General features: G+C 40.8%; 1 protein-coding gene across 3 annotated transcripts in view; it reads left to right on the top strand.

Annotated features, from left to right (window-relative positions):
• The window catches only part of armc9 (armadillo repeat containing 9), a 28353-nt gene extending 16578 nt beyond the window's left edge, over positions 1–11775 (top strand). For 2 of the 3 annotated variants that reach the window (XM_080033146.1, XM_080033144.1), the window contains 6 exons: positions 521–619; positions 1162–1277; positions 2486–2646; positions 2965–3070; positions 7417–7580; positions 10893–11775. In XM_080033146.1, coding sequence (XP_079889272.1) covers positions 521–619; positions 1162–1277; positions 2486–2646; positions 2965–3070; positions 7417–7580; positions 10893–10915 — 669 coding nt within the window. In that variant the 3' untranslated portion in view covers positions 10916–11775. Of the gene's footprint in view, positions 1–520; positions 620–1161; positions 1278–2485; positions 2647–2964; positions 3071–7416; positions 7581–8457; positions 8473–10892 lie in introns of all 3 variants that reach the window. The other variant, XM_080033145.1, reaches the window with a different exon arrangement.
• The last annotated feature ends 4919 nt before the right edge of the window (positions 11776–16694 follow it).

Raw genomic sequence — 16694 nt, 5'->3', positions numbered from 1 at the left:
AGGTGTGTGTTGATATGTATGTGAGCAGCATGTCTCTTCCCCTATTCCTGCTGGGGTTTCTTAAGAATTCCCAGAGAGGGAATTATTATTCCATCGCTTCTGATCTCAGATGTGGCTGTTTTTGTAGCTGCTATCCATTTACCATGGCCGTATATATGGAGACCAGTGCAAGCTACACTGGTACAGTGAAGCATGTGCCAAGCCGTGCATCGGTGTTTAACCTGGTGTGTAGGTGTCCCATCAGTGTTAATGTAAACAATTTCAAATAAAGCCAAATAAATAAAGCAACACCCCAAGTAACCAATGTGACAGCAATCCACATAAGCTTTTCTATAATGGTGTTTAACATTGGGAGACTTCTCACGAAAGAAGCAGTCGGTGTTTATTTAATTATTCTATTTCATACTGTCGCTTAATCTAGGCCGTTAAAAAAAACTACAAACACTAAATTGTCATCAGGTAGCCATAAAACACAAATGATGTATGTTTGTTCTGGTTTACTCTCATTTTCTCGCTACAGGAGGATTTAATGGACACCGAGCCTGATGTAGAGGATGTTCTCCAACCACAGCCCAGGGAGCTGTCTGGGGAGAGTCTGCTCACCACTGAGTACCTGGGGGTAAGAGCAAAACACGCACACACTAACTTTACTCCTCACAAAGAGAAAGTTTAATCACCATGTGGATGTTTCCTTAGCAGACTCATAAACTGGTCACAATAAGGCTGCACGTTTCTGCAACTTCTAGGAGCCAGCTACATGTACGCAATGTTCAGGGTTTGGTGGTTGTATGGGTTACACAGTGCTAGTTCAAGATGTAGCAGATAAAGGAAGGGATACTTGTAACACGGAACACTGATAATATTTGTACTGCCCTATGTGCACAGGGAAGAGACATTGGACACATTAAGATAACACATATTGGACACATGTAGAGAATTACTATCTCTGCTGTTTAGAGATGGCAACAAGTAATAACACAAAATACATGACATTTATTAAACATTTATAGAGATGGAAATTTGTTTGTGTGTGTGTGTGTGTGTGTGTGTGTGTGTGTGTGTGTGTGTGTGTGTGTGTGTGTGTGTGTGTGTGTGTGTGTGTGTGTGTGTGTGTGTGTGTGTGTGTGTGTGTGTGTGTCGCGCTTGCATGGGTTTGTGTAGATTATGACCAACATGGCAAAAGTAAAGAGGAAGTCAACACAACTGCCGCAACCCAGTGTTGATGAACCCCTACAAAGACCAGTCACACCAAGTTCGCATCGAAATGTCAATGGAGGGTAAGTATAAATAAATAAACACACACACACACACACACACACACACACACACACACACACACACACACACACACACACACACACACACACACACACACATTCACACACATACATAATGTCAGACAGCCAGAGTGCCTGAGTGTCAGAGTGACAGGAAGCGTGCAGGATAGGATTTAGTCTCTTGCTCAAGGGTACTTTATTTGTTCCTGTGCACTACAGCTTGTAGTAGGACCTTTATGTCATTTTGACAGTGATTGTTGTGGCCCCCTTTGTTCAACAACCATTTTCTACAGCCTTTAAAAGTAGTGCAGTGGGTCAAAGAAAGAATGGGTTCTTACACACTTTGTTGTTAATCACAACAACTCCTGACTTAATTGTTTTTGTAAATGAATGAGTCAGCAGGAGGAAACTGGAACTGGACCCATGTGGGATTGAAAGTGTCAATACAAACTGTAAGCTACACTGCTTCATGTATAGAACAAAAAACAAGTATTATTTTAGATGGATAATGGTATTACGGCCATGAGTGATCAGTGTCCTTCCCATGACCTGGCCTCAGAGAAAAGGGAGCATAAACTCACAGCAAGTAATTGATACAATGCTTCCATAACATCCTTACTAGAACCACTGGTAATGTTAATGTTTATTTCTATTGCATATTTGACCCTGATCCTAATTGTTATGGAAACTAAAATACCAGTTTGTCTAGTGCAGACAATAGGTGATAACTGAATAACAGATGATGTAATATTCAAATTCTCAGTAGCATCAGTTTAACACATGTTAAAGCACTTTGACACAACGCATGAACTGCCACTGCCATTCGACCTTATGTCATGACATGTTCTTGCCTTTAAACTCAGCGTTCTTCTTTTATCCTTTGTACGCCACGACACCTCAAATATTTACCATTGTGTTTCTATTATATAATGTATATTCTTATTAGAAAGAGACATGATTATAACAGGGATTTCCCTCACGTTCCTCACTTTGATGAATTCGTAATTGGCAATTCTATTCATGGCATGTAGCATAGCATTTAGCAAGCATTCGGGTATTTCTGTGACGGAATCAAGGGCATCTGCGATATTTGTCATTATCTCAGGGGATTCAGAAGCATTTGATAGTATTGTATAACCATGGGAAAGGGGGCATTGATAAAGGTCAGTCAGTAAAACCATTAAGATAAAAAAATGTTTGCAACGTAGGGACTTTCGATCTGGCAATGATGGTAGCAGGGACAGGGAATACCCTCCGAGTAGACGAAAGAGCGAGGAAGGAAGCCTGCCTCCTTCCCGACACAACTCCCGACCTCCTACGCGCTCCGGCAGTCGGCCCAGCACTGCTGACTCCCTACATCACAGCATCGGTGGGTGCATGTTATTTACTGTACCTTCCAACCGCTTTTCAAACATTGTGTGACAAAAACATTTTTAGAGCAGTGCATACAAATTAAAATACGTTAAAAATAGCAGTACAATTTCAAAAGAATGAAATGATGCAGCTTGGACCGTGTCAGACCAGCTTGTGCTCATGTGTTCAGAAGCGTCAATAAATGTGTTACGGGCCGGCCCTGTTATATTGGTTTGTTTTGGCTTTAGTTTAGGTCTGAAAGCCAGGTAGTACACTTTGAAAGGTCTGGTGATGAAACTCTAATATTTACTTCTCCTTTATTGCACACAATCAGACTCAGAGTGTGGCCGGTTGTCCATGGAGTCAGAGCTGGATGGGCAGTATGAAGGGAGAACCAGACAAGGACGTTCCCAGGAGGAACACAATGGACAATCTGCCAGGTAAACCTATATACAAATGTTAACTGCACATATAATGGAGCTGAGTTGAGTTGAAACACTGAGGTTTCTTGACAAGCTCAGCAAGTTGCTACATTTGATTGCTGTATATTGATTTAGAATGTTTTTGGTTTGACACCTTGGGGCACTAAACACAGAGAGGCATCACTTTAGACTATTTAAAATGCGTGGGGATTCAGAAATAAAGTATATTCCCATTGCATTTGTGCTCAACAGATGTTGTACAGTAGCCCTTAGCTACCATGAAAAGCATGTAAGCTCCCACAGAAAAATAACATATATTTGTCATGTATTAGAAGAAGTCAATTTCAGCTCTATTATGTTATGGTACAGGGAGTATATGTTTAAAAAAAAGAGGATACCCAGGGGGCAAAGTGATTTTAGGGACATGGGCTGTTATTAGCTGCATTAAACCTTGGTTACAATTTTCTATTTATGCCCCCTGTAGCTTTCCAGCAGGTAGTTGACCAGGTTGTCCACCCAGGTTGTGATCCTTGAAGGTCCTAGATAACATTTCTGGTGAACAACCTTTTACAACAGCCCATGTCTGTTTTCCAAAGAAGGGGGTTTTGCCCCCTAGGTAGGATGAGGATTATATTAGGAATTGAAAAATGTCAGTTATGTCCACACATACAGTATATATACTGTATGTGTGTATGTATATGTATATACTTCTCTGTTTGACTTAAAAATAAACACATGGGCATGTTTGAACACAAATATAACACAATCTGCAGTTTTTCAATGATGTACACTGCGTTCCAAATTATTATGCAAATTATATTTTTCTCATATTTTCCTAAATAGTCGATGCAATTGACAGTCAGTATAATTTTCAAGTCATCAACCGTTAAAGTATGATTAAAATTTTATTGAACAAACCTCCAAATGATAACGGTATTTTTTTCAAAAATAAAAAACTCAAAATGCACCATTCCAAATTATTATGCACAACATAGTTTCAAAACATTTTATAGGTTGTAAAGAAATAAAAATGGTCATTTGTTGAATTTGCAGGATGTGAAGGTCATATTTAGTGAAATCAAAAGCTATTTCAATCAAAAACATCTTAACAGGCCAAGTTACATGTTAACATAGGACCCCTTCTTTGATATCACCTTCACAATTCTTGCATCCATTGAACTTGTGAGTTTTTGGAGAGTTTCTGCTTGAATATCTTTGCAGGATGCCAGAATAGCCTCCCATATCTGCTGTTTTGATGTGAACTGCCTCCCAACCTCATAGATCTTTTTCTTGAGGATACTCCAAAGGTTCTCAATAGGGTTGAGGTCAGGTGAAGATAGGGGCCACACCATGAGGTTCTCTCCTTTTATGCCCATAGCAGCCAATGACACAGAGGTATTCTTTGCAGCATGAGATGGTGCATTGTCATGCATGAAGATGATTTTACTACTCTTTTTGTACCACGGAAGAAAGTGGTCAGTCAGAAACTCATACTTTGCCGAGGTCATTTTCACATCGTCAGGGACCCTGAAGGTGCCAACCAGCTCTCTCCCCATGATTCCGGCCCAAAACATGACTCCGCCACCTCCTGTCTGACGTCGCAGCCTTGTTGGGACATTGTGGCCATTCACCAACCATCCACTACTCCATCCATCCGACCATCCAGGGTTGCACGGCACTCATCAGTAAACAAGACTGTTTGAAGATGAGTCTTCATGTATTCCTGAGCCCACTGCAACTGTTTCAGCTTGTGATCATTGTTTAGGGGTGGCTGAATAATACGTTTATGCACAACTCCAAACTTCTGGATCCTACACCTTGAGGTTTGCGGGACTCCAGAGGCACCAGAAGCTTCAAATACCTGTCTGCTGCTTTGTGATGGCATTTTAGCAGCTGCTCTCCTATTCCGAATTTGTCTGGCAGAAACCTTCCTCATATTACCTTTATCCGAACGAACCCGTCTGTGCTCTGAATCAGCCACAAATCTCTTCACAGTACGATGATCACACTTAAGTTTTTGTGAAATATCTAATGTTTTCATACCTTGTCCAAGGTATTGCACTATTTGACGCTTTTAGGCAGCAGAGAGATCCTTTTTCTTTCCCATATTGCTTGAAACCTGTGGCCTGCTTAATAATGTGGAACGTCCTTGTTAAGTAGATTTTCTTTTTTATTATTATTATTATTAGTTTTATTTGATTAGGACAGTGCATATTAATCAACATGTCAGCAGAGCATCAATGTAAATATGCCGGAGTTAGCATAAATGCTAATTCGCATCCGTAGTCCTAAGGCAAGTCATAATACAATACATCAATATACAGCTACATGAAACAATTTTACACAGTTAATTCACAACTAGCTAAAATACAGTTTTACACTGACACCCAATCAGTATAGGCGGTTAGAAAAGACAAAAGAAACAAAACAACTTTGATTGGGCTTACTTAGCAAACCGATTATCACAGGTGTCTGAGATTGATTTCAATGATCCAAAGCGCCCTGAGACACGATACCATCAATGAGTTTAAATTAAATACAAAAGATTAAATGTTTATGACACTTAATTCCAATTTGCATAATCATTTGGAACACAGTGTATGTATTTTGACTGTTCCCCTTGTTGGTACATGTGGTCATTTGTTTGTTTCTACCTCGCTCAAAGAAGGGTCTGAGCCAGAGTCAGGCTTTTAGGGAGTTATGCAAATAAAAATGAACAGTCAATAGCCTGAGATGTGTGTCAGTGTATTTGTGTGCCTGAGGAGATAGAGTCGGCGAGCATGTCGCTCTACACCGATGGGTGACTCAGCATTGGCAAGCTGGTCTGTGAGACTGTGACATGCGTTTAAACGAGCAGTGCCCACAAAGAGACCCATTCAATCAAAGCTCCCCTGCTTCTCCTCTCCTTTTAACCCCAAAAGCAACTCGACTCCTGAATCCCGCCAAGAGTAATGAGTCCCGGTAAACCACTTCAGTTATCTGTCCTCCATCCACCCCCCCGCCACCAGGAATGCAAAACACCTCTTTAACACAGACTACAGTAGCCAGGTTTCAACCCTTTTTGAAGACTTTTATGTTGACAGGATACTTCAGGGCACAGTTAGGGATATTCAGGCGAACTGGATCTTAGCAACATTTCTGCGACATGTGTGCACATTTCAGGGTATTGCTCCAGTCGGCTGAGAATACAGAGTTGATGGAACTTTTTTATAGAGCAAACAGCTAACGGTTTATAGCATTCAGGCAAACCTGATGATGTCTGGGATGTCGAAGCCTGTGTGACTAGTGTCAGTAGATACAAGAATGAGCTGACTGAAATCCATCCCTCTATAATGGTATAAGATTGCTTCACAGAATGTAGATCGTTTAGGCTCCTGCCTGATAAGGACATTAGATTGTGACTGGAAGCAGAAGCACCATTTATCCATTGTGACCCTGTTTCTCAGACTCACACACATTACTACAAATTGTCCCTTTTCCAATTGGTGCTATTTTATGTAAAGATGTAAGTTAGCGGCATAGAATTGTGTAGTTTTGATGAATTGTAAATTATACCTGCTAGTATTATATTAGTGTGTTATTCAATTTTTAGAGTAGGACTAGTGAGAAGTATATCTACTGTAAGACTTCTTAAGGATCATATAGTCAGTAGAAAATAACAATTGTCACTGCTCTTTTCCAAGCGGATCCTGTAACATGTAGCTTCCTCGCATGTTAAACATATCACTCATGATGTTGAATGTGTTTTTTACTATCAAAACCTGCAATTTCTAGATTAAAAAATAACTACAACTCACAAACAATATAATAAAGCGTAGTGAAACGGATTTAGGCGGCATGTGAAGAGTCTGTGTGGTGTGTATTACACAACTAATGGCTCTCTCTGTCGGGGAGGGACACAAAGGTATCGATAAGATAACCCAGCTCCATTCCATTTGTCACCGGAAATGGAGGGTATTGACTGAAACACGTGTAAGGGATGCTATCAGGTGTCAAAGAGGCCAGTTATGAAGGGCTGTGCGAGGTTGTGCAAGGCTGCACTCAGCACAGCCATGGTTTCTGTGCCTGAATTTTTTTTAAATAAGTCTTTATTTTCAAAATAGTTTGCAGGTGTACAACAGGATATTTCTTAATACATTGAGTGATAAAATAGGAAAAAAATTATAAAATTAATGTTTTTACATTTTCCATAAGCCGATATTGTTTGTTAGTCACTTGTCCTGGCACTTTCTTGTATAATGGTGTTTATTATGATTTAGTTTATAATTACCATATTATTTGTTATCCCTGCAAAGCAAAATTCATCAATTATTACTTCTTCTTCTTCTCCTCCTTCTTCTTCCTGTTTTTGTCCTCGTCATCAGTGGTGATTTTAGCCCTGGATTCACAAGCCACCCTAAGATTCCGCGTACACCTGACACAACATCCAGCCAGCGGGCTCGAGGGCTGACTCTGGCTCCCCAGTTTTCCCAGTCGGAGCCGCAGCAGAGCAGCCGGCCAGGCTCTGCCTCGGGACGACACAGTGGAAGTAAGCAAATGGCCGCCAGGCAGTGTTGGCAGTTGTTTACTTTGTGTGTTCAATCATCATCTTTGAAAGATGACCAGCATTGATTTGGAGGTCCAGTACTTTTCAGCAAATGCAGTTGACTTAGAAACACTGGGTCGTGATTCAAAATGAACTAAGCAGTAGACATATTAAGCAACCTTACTGGAACCTTTTTAGTTAGTCCATGCATAATTTTCCAACTTCCATATTGACAATGTCCACCATCATTAGGTGTGGGTAATAACGGTCAAATCTGGCATCACAGAAAATGACATTACAGTCGTAGCAATCAGCTGAAACTAAATGTAGACATGGAACAGTAGCAGATACCATACGGTGGAGTGGACTTTGGTTGACTGGTATCTGCCTGTATCACTCTGCCATGGCCAGAACTGAACAGTGTACTAGTACATCATAAATCTGACATGAAGTCGTAACTGTTTGTCTGGGCAGTTTTTCTTTTGCACTCACAAGTTTCAGCTTCGCAATAATATCCTGCTCTGACTGTTGTCTTTCCCTCTCACCCATTTTACATCCAACAAATACTTTCATTCTCCTGCTCCGTACGTAAAAGTTGTTACCAGAATTGTCAACCCTAGTTGTTTTAAAAACTCCCAATAACGTTGACCAAAGTTGAATTTACTGTAAAGGATGAAAAAAATCATGCTCCAGTTACACTTGAGCTCACACCTTGTGTTGCACATAGGGCCTTAGGTGGTTTTATCTAGAACGCTGTAACAAAATCTGATCACTGTGTGTCAGAGCTTTTTCCTCACTGTGTTTGTGCGATGCTCAAATTTTCATTCATCCTTTTCTTTTTTACTTTCTCCTTTTACAATCGTGCCGAAACTACCCAAAGAGCACCACTAGTCAGGTGAGCATGATTGTATTGCATCTTTTGTTTTGTTGGTAACACTTTATAATAACTATCCGTTGTAACTCGTTAATAGATCATTAGTAAACTCTTAATTAATGATTATTAATGATTTGTTAAGTGTTTGTTAGCAGTTTGTTAAGGATTTATAACAATGGTAGATAGTTAATAGCTTAATAATTGAATCAGTTCATCTGGGAGGTAATCCGAGATTAACTGATCACGTCACGTTCAAGTCCATGGCATGCACAGTGTGTATTGAGTTTATTTAAAAATATTTGAAAATGGGGCTGCCCTCAGTTGCCCATGCACTGTGTATAGTCTAGAGCCTATTTCAGCCTCGTCCCAGATGAACTGATTCAATTATTAAGCTATTAACTATCTACCATTGTTATAAATCCTTAACAAACTGCTAACAAACACTTAACAAATCATTAATAATCATTAATTAAGAGTTTACTAATGATCTATTAACGAGTTACAACGGATGGTTATTATAAAGTGTTACCGTTTTGTTTTGCACAATAAGCACAAGGCTGATCGGATTCTTCACATGGATGAGTTGACAGTTCTTTGTCACAGAAGCATGTGTCTGATATTAATGTTCCGGTCGGATGCCAAACAATGTGAAAAACAAAGCAGTCGCGCATATTATCTACTGTCCACTTCACATCTTAAACAGAACTGGAGTCACTGCGGGGAAGATGGCCTCTGGTGCTCTTAGTTTGAAGATAACATCTCTCCATGCTCTCATGCATCTTAATTGCATTTGATGAGCGGTTACCTTCCGGCTCTTACTCTGGCTGCCTTCACCATAAAGCCTGTAATAGGTCCTAATGGTCAGTCCAAGCCACCACATGCGTCCGTCTGTGTGCTATACTTTCGAGGTCTGGCAAGTGTCCGATAGCTATCGACTCATAAAGGAAGTCACTTGATCGCAGCCATGCTTAAAGAACTTGTAGGTTTCTTTTTCTTAAGCCACTATCGTATTTTCAATTTCGCTTGAATGGAGTTTCTGCTGACTGTCAAGTGTTATTATGCCTAATATCTGCTGCTTGGTGGAGTCTGGCTGCAGAAAGGGAACGCCAACTGCACGCCGGGGCAGGATTCTTTAGTCCCACTTTTGCTAAACACATCCGTTGTGACTGACTGAGACGCTCCTTTGGCTGGGGAAAAGTAGAGTAGACGTTGTTGTAGCTGACCACCCACTCAGCCAGCGCAAACAAAGAGGGGAGCCATGTAGAGATGATGGGGGAAAAAAGGCATTATCCAACCCGAGTTCTGTCAACAAGGCTGAATTCATGCGATGAAAGATCCCTGGTATGTCGCCGCCATGCAGCTAGAGAAAGTACAGGAAGTGCGGCATAATCTCTTACGATTGTTGCTTTGGTTTGATTTTTTTTTATTATTTTAATAGAAAGGAAAAAATAAACAAGAACCAAATTCCTTATCTTTTACGAAGCAGGAAGTAGGTAGAGGATAATACATTTTAACTTTTTTTTTCTTGTGTAAAAAGATGAATGAGTTACACATAGCCAACATCCCTCTGCCAAAGACATGTTCAAATGTCCTAACATCCAAAATGTGATGAACAAGCAGTAGTTTGGAGGAAACCTTCCTGTTGAGGACCTCACCGGACATGGACATTAAAATTAAAATATAGCATTTCTTTAATCATAACTAATTGTACATTGAAAACAGTAAATTAATACATCATGTAAAAATACATGAATTCATTCCCCAATAAGTTAGAGTATTTAAAATGTTAAAATGCAGTTTTAAGCACAGAACAATAATTTAATTCACAAACTGATTTAAGAATTCAAGGAGCGTTTAAATATCAATTGTAAAATGCAGTTTACAAATTGAATCCACACTGAATACAGCTTGAAATAAGGTATTTAAAATGGCAATTCCTTTTTCTCCGTTTCAAATCCATTTTCTCGCTGCTTTTCCTTATCCTATTTCACCTCTCCGTTTTACCTTTATGCGACATGTGTGGGCCTTGTGCTGGTTGTGGAAACAATGCAAAGTAGCATGGGAACAGGCTAAACCTTGCCAGCTGGCTAGTTCTCGTTTCCAGCACCGTTTACTGTTGCAACTTCGGCATGCCCGTTGACCTTAATTTGCTCGGCACTAGTAGGACTCCCAAGAATCACTTTCACAATCAAACATAACCCCATAACTAAAAACTCTAGCCAAATAAATACAAGCATTATATGTTGCTTCTGAATTAGCGTTGCTACATTGATTATTCTTCTTTTTTTTTTTTTTTTATCATGTCAGGGTGGGAACTTTAATTTTCTTTCATTATCGCTAAATTTAAATCTGACCATCCTCTGACTTCTGTTCTTCTCGAAACCCTCCCCCCTCCCACCTCCCCTACTCCTACTCCTACCCCCCATCCCTCCCTCCTTCAGGCAGCCAGTCAAAGAGGAGGTGAAGAGGGGGCTGTCACCATGGGGGTAGCGTTATCTCACCGGGAGCATCGGGCTTCCTGTAACATCATCCCCCCAGGTTGTGATCCGGGTCAGGGCAACAGAGACGGTCGAGGATCTGCGGCGGCAGGAGGAGGAGGAGGTGCTCGAACAATGTGAGGGATTGTGGCTTGTCATTTTTCCCCCCTCTTCTGCCTCAGCAGCACAGACTTTTTTTCTGTAACATGATATGAGGTCGGACAATAATCACAACACCCAGGTGATAGTTTTAGGCACACCTTAATACGGCCATGACAAAATGTATGTTTAGGAAGATGCAAGTATTCTAATTTGGAAGTACTAAACTCTACTTTGTTGCAGTACAAGAGAACGACTATGATCACCTTTCTTTATATGCTGGCTCTCTGGTTTACTGATTGTTCTAACTTGAGCGCATTCCTTTGCATTTTCCTCACATCAGTAGGGATAAACAGACACATCTTGATTCCACAAATCTATATTCTCCTGAATTTCACTACATAGTAGTTTTGATTTTTGACGGCGCTGGAAAATATCCGTCCACATAAATAAATTATTGTACGAGCTTTGCTTCAAATATAAAATGTTATCGCATTTCCCATTAGCTGCTCTTTGCTTAGTTTGCTTGTGTGCCAGTAAATGTTTACAAGAAAGACACAGATCTTCACATTAATCGTAAGGCAAGTGCTATTATAAAAAAATATATAGTATATTAATGCTACCGTCCAACAACTTGAATTGTAACGTCTTACATCCAGCATTGGTTGCATTGTACATTTGCACTGTTGTCTAGCTGTTGTAATGTACAGTATATTTATGTTGACTGCTATGTTTTTGTTGTAATGCATTTTGACAGTAATTCATTTACATACTTTTTAAGAGGTTTTAAATAAATGTGTGACATGCTTTCTGGTCTGAAATCCGTATTTTTAGCTCTACACTACATCACACGGGGTGTGCTATTATACAGTTTTTTGATTTTAGCGCTGTTATGAAGTCCCGACTGAAAAAACTTTGAGAGGCCACGCCCCGCACACCGTAAGTCCGATTCGCTTGAAATTTATCACAAAGGTGTACGTTAGTAGCCTGGCTCCGCCCGCCTACCTACTTCCGCCCAAATTTCATTTTCCCTTCAGTAGTCAGTCTGGTGGTGGGGCGTATTAGTGAGATTCTTCCGAACATATTTCTAAGTATCCAATCAGCGAACAGAGGAAGTGGCTGAGAACGACGGGTCGAAGTCACGCTCCAGTTTCAGTTGAATGCTGCGTTCCCTTACGCTCGGAACTCGGACATTTCCGACTTGGTAGTTCCGAGTTCCGACCTGTCTGTGTTCCAGTGCATCTGCTCGGGAAAGTATGGACGCCTACAACCTTTCTCATCCAAATAACTAAACGTTAGGCTCTAACAAGTTACCGTTGCCAGGTACCGGTAGATCCATAGACTACAATATGTAGTGAAGTCGGAAATTTCCGAGTTCCCTGGACGCACCGTCAGAAGCCGGCTCACGACCAAACGTTATGCGATTGGTTGGCAGATCCAGAGTGGCACTGAGCAGATCCAATAGTTTTAAACTTCAACAGACACCCGCCTCCAAGTGAGTTAACGTTTGCCAAATACAGCACTTCCAGACCTTCTGTACAAATGAAATGAAGTACGATGGTCTGGTAGCGCCAGGCTAGTACGTTAGGGTGCTCTACAAAAAAGCCTCTGGGACCATATAAGTCGGTCTGGGAATATGTTCCGCTAATAGCATAAACTGAAAAACAGGGTTTTAACCACAACTTTCTCAAATGTTACTGTATCAACACCAAATTGCTCACGAAGCCTCGGGGGACTACAACACACATGTCCATAAAAGAATAGTAGGGGATAGCTTGAAAAACATGGCCGCCATTGACCAAAACATTTACGCAGGGGCGAGGCTTATTAGCAATTTGGCCATAACTCATTGACAATAGGTCCTATCATCATAACACTTGCTGGATATTTGCAGAAGACATGAGGTAGCATGTCCTTCAAAACTCATCGAGATTAACCCATAGGGAGCGCCACAAATGCTAAAACAATAATTCAAAAATGCAATGTTTGACAGGCCATGCCCCTCGCCCCCTGACTCTTATTAAGTTGAAATTTCTTACACATGTAGGCTATAGCTCCTGGTGCTCTATAATAAAGCCTCTTGGACCATTAGGGGTCAGCCATGATTTTGTTTTTCTTCCCTAATTTGCATGACCGGAATTACAGTCAAGTGACATCTTCTTCGTGGATTTCCAACCTATCATCACCAAATTGTGTACACATCATAAGGGGACCAACATACACATGTGTATAAAGTTTTAGCTAGATAGCTCAAAAAACATGGCCGTCCTTAACGAAAACATATTCGCAAGAGCGGCCATATTTCTGCAGATTTGCCACAATTGCAACCTTCAATTGGCCACAACTTGGGACTCGAGTTTGGAAAGCGCGCATCGGCGGTTCGAAGAAGTGGTTGAGCCGGTCCGACGGGTGGGGCGCCGCCAATGCAGGGCTGGCGGACAGCACCGGGGGGGCCCGTACTTTTAAAATCTCTGCGGGATTTACTAGTTATCATTACCATTCAAGATATTCTCTAAAACCCTCATAGTCATTCATCAGGAATACATGGCTGGATGGAATTGTTTACGACTGCTATGGCAGTTGTCTTACCAACTCGAAAATGTATGTCCATCTAATATTCACTCTCTTGACTGTCTCTCTCTGAGGGAGATGTGGGGATATGGTGCTGGCCAGGTGGTGTACAGCAAGTTTATGGAGCTTTTTTGCAGAAAACAGTTGCCTGCAGTGGCCAAAAACAATTCTATGAGTAATGTGAGTGAACTAAAACAGTACATTTGCAGCCTGGACATCTCAACAATGCAAAGGCTAATACTCCCTGTCCCTGTGCTTCTCCTACTAGAATGGTCTGCTATGAAAAAGGCCTATGACCCGTACCATTATATTTATCACACTAAAAGACTTGCTAGGACATGACCTATTAATATAGATGGTCGGTCAACTTACCTCTCATATGCTTTGTAAAGGCTACAGGAACTACACAGCTAGTTTTAGTTGAGCAAGTCTTACTTACTCACATGTGGTCCCCCGAGTGATGACACATTAAGCAATTAACAATGTGGAGGCTGCCAGTGAGCAGCAGCACAATGCGAGGAAACAGTCCGCACATGACACACTGACGCACTTGCAGGCAGGTGGCCGTGTAACCCTGAGCTTGAGCCATGCTGGTTCTGTGCAGCTGTAACGGCGACAGAGAGGAAACTGCTGCTTTCTATCAAAACAAAAAATGTAGATAAATATTAGGGGATGGGGCTTACAGATATGGAACAAAAATATTGGTAACTATGGCTTTTTTCACAATGAAGGGATATAGACTTGTAACCAGGCAAAGTGGATTTGAAATTGCATCCAACTGACCAACAAGAACGACAAAAGAAAGGTCAAACCAGTAAACAGCTTATGTCCAGTTTAAGTCAACCTTTACCTTTGACTTCACTTTAAAAAAGATGCTTCAGTTAATATAGTTAACCTGTAGTTGATTCTATGAACCATTTGCTTTGGATTTTCCACTCAAAAGCTATGTTTGTTGTCATAACATAAATGAGGTCCACGTTTGGTAATGTATTTCTTGAAGGCACTTCCTCCAACATCAAGAGCATGCTCTACTGAAGAGCCCTAACTGTCGTAAGGATCGCCCGCACCCCTTTTCAGAAGCGTTTATCAGTAGACAGCCATGTGTTCTACTGATAAAAGTTGACGCCAACCAAGAAGAGACAGAGTTTGTGTCCCTGTCTCCTGAACTCCCTGTTTCCTCCTGACTGGTCCCTTTTAGCTGATAGATAGAGGTGACCCGCACAACTGCCCTTGTGTCATAAACACTTTGTGTGTCTCTTTTCAGGCCACGTTCGGTAGTTTTGTTAAGGACACCAAACTAAGGAGTATAAATAAAAACATCGCTTTATTGACAGAAGGCATTCTTGTCAGAGCTTTGAATATGTTCTCAGCCATCGTATTGTTAAAGTAGAAAGGGGCCACCCATCAAACACCCTAAAGCTTATTTGGATTTCACCTTTTTTGACCTTCTCCGGAATGTCCTCACAAACCATATCGTTAACCTTTAGTGTGAATGAACCGCCACTTTTTTTCTGTGTTTACACTGAAATAAATGCCGGCCTAGGGCTAAGCCTCTTGATTCTTGGGCTTTCCTCTGGGCTTCTCAGTGCGCTACGAGGATCACTTATTCGTAGAGGACAACAACGTTGCTGGGACCAGGCAGGACAGCTAGATTCTTTACAATGTCAACAAAAGTTGATAATCTCAAATCAAGGGCCACTACTTTGCTAGTTTTGGAGCTTTTGGCCATATCATATGGTCTTCATCAGTTGTATCCTGTTGTAATAGAACAGTAGATATTCAAACTCTATTATTTTCAGAAGGCTTCATACTTGGCCTTGACTTAACAACAAACTCTGCTATTGCTAATGACGATCGGTCAAATGTCCTGGTAAAGGGAGTGACATTAAGGCAAGTTTATTTATATAGCACAATTCAGGCACAAGGCCATTCAACGTGTTTTACAGGGGCATAAAAAAATCAAGATTACACATTCAAAATTGCATTTAAGAAATAATTCTTCAAATAGTTTTTTATGCTGCAGTATGTCACACTGTGTCAATCACTCGATGAACTCAACCGGTTTCTCAAAATATCATTGCATCTATCATTATCATTCTTGTGACTTTGCCTTTTGGAAACTTAAGAAGGCCTAAATGATCAGTAATGTATTTGAAGCAACACAGGACAGTGTGCACTACCCCAAAGCCCAGGGCTGTACGCTTATTTTTTCAGGTGGTAGCACTGGTGCTAGCAAGCAAAAAAATTCAGTAGCACAAAAATAAATTTGGTAGCACACAAAGTAGGCTATGATTGAAAACTTGCATAACCTTAACCCTTGCATTTTGCTCTAATTACCTTTGAGCATGTCATCCTGGTCTCATTTGAGATTCACAATTAATATGATATCCTAGTGTGTGCAGTAATAATTGTAGAAGAATGAATAGGGGTGCACTGATTGCAATTTAGAAAAAAGAATCTAACCTGCCAATTGCAATTTTTTGCTGATTCAGAATTATTATTATAATGTCCTTCTGTTAATTAAAACCAAACTTTAAAACATTAAACATAGCCTATTAAATAAATAAGTATAAATATTGGTACAATTCAGGATAAATTAAATAGGTTGTTGTGAATGTGTTGGGAGTAGCTTTTCAGTGGCTTATTTAAAACTTTGTAAATAGACTAGGCTACTGTTGACTGCTCTCTGCAGCTGAATGAGTTGCCTTTCAAGCTAGAAAAAAGCGCTAACTTCCTGTTCTTACCGGCTTCAAAATAAAAGTCAACTCACGTTTGGCTAATAACAGGCTTTTAATGTGAAGGCGCACAGGAAATGTTCTGTTTGTACACGAGCTAACTTAACTGCGGTAATGTGCCGTCTCCTTCCGGTAATTGCCGTTGGTGAAGTTTTTATACCTAGAATCGCTGCACGAGCACAGATCCCGAGGACACCAGCCAAAGTGGAGGGTGGACTCAATAACTTACTTGCCTAAGACTCATTTACCCGCAGTGTTAATGTAGAGCCCTCTAAGCAGTGTTGTGCATCTCTCCTCTGTGTTTCAAAGACAGCCTCTCCTCATTAGCAAGCTGTCGCACGAGTGCTAATGGGTTCGTATT

This window comes from Ammodytes marinus (assembly GCF_949987685.1).
Source record: "Ammodytes marinus genome assembly, chromosome: 8".
NCBI lineage: Eukaryota > Metazoa > Chordata > Actinopteri > Uranoscopiformes > Ammodytidae > Ammodytes > Ammodytes marinus.
This window is presented reverse-complemented; position numbering and strand designations above follow the sequence as displayed.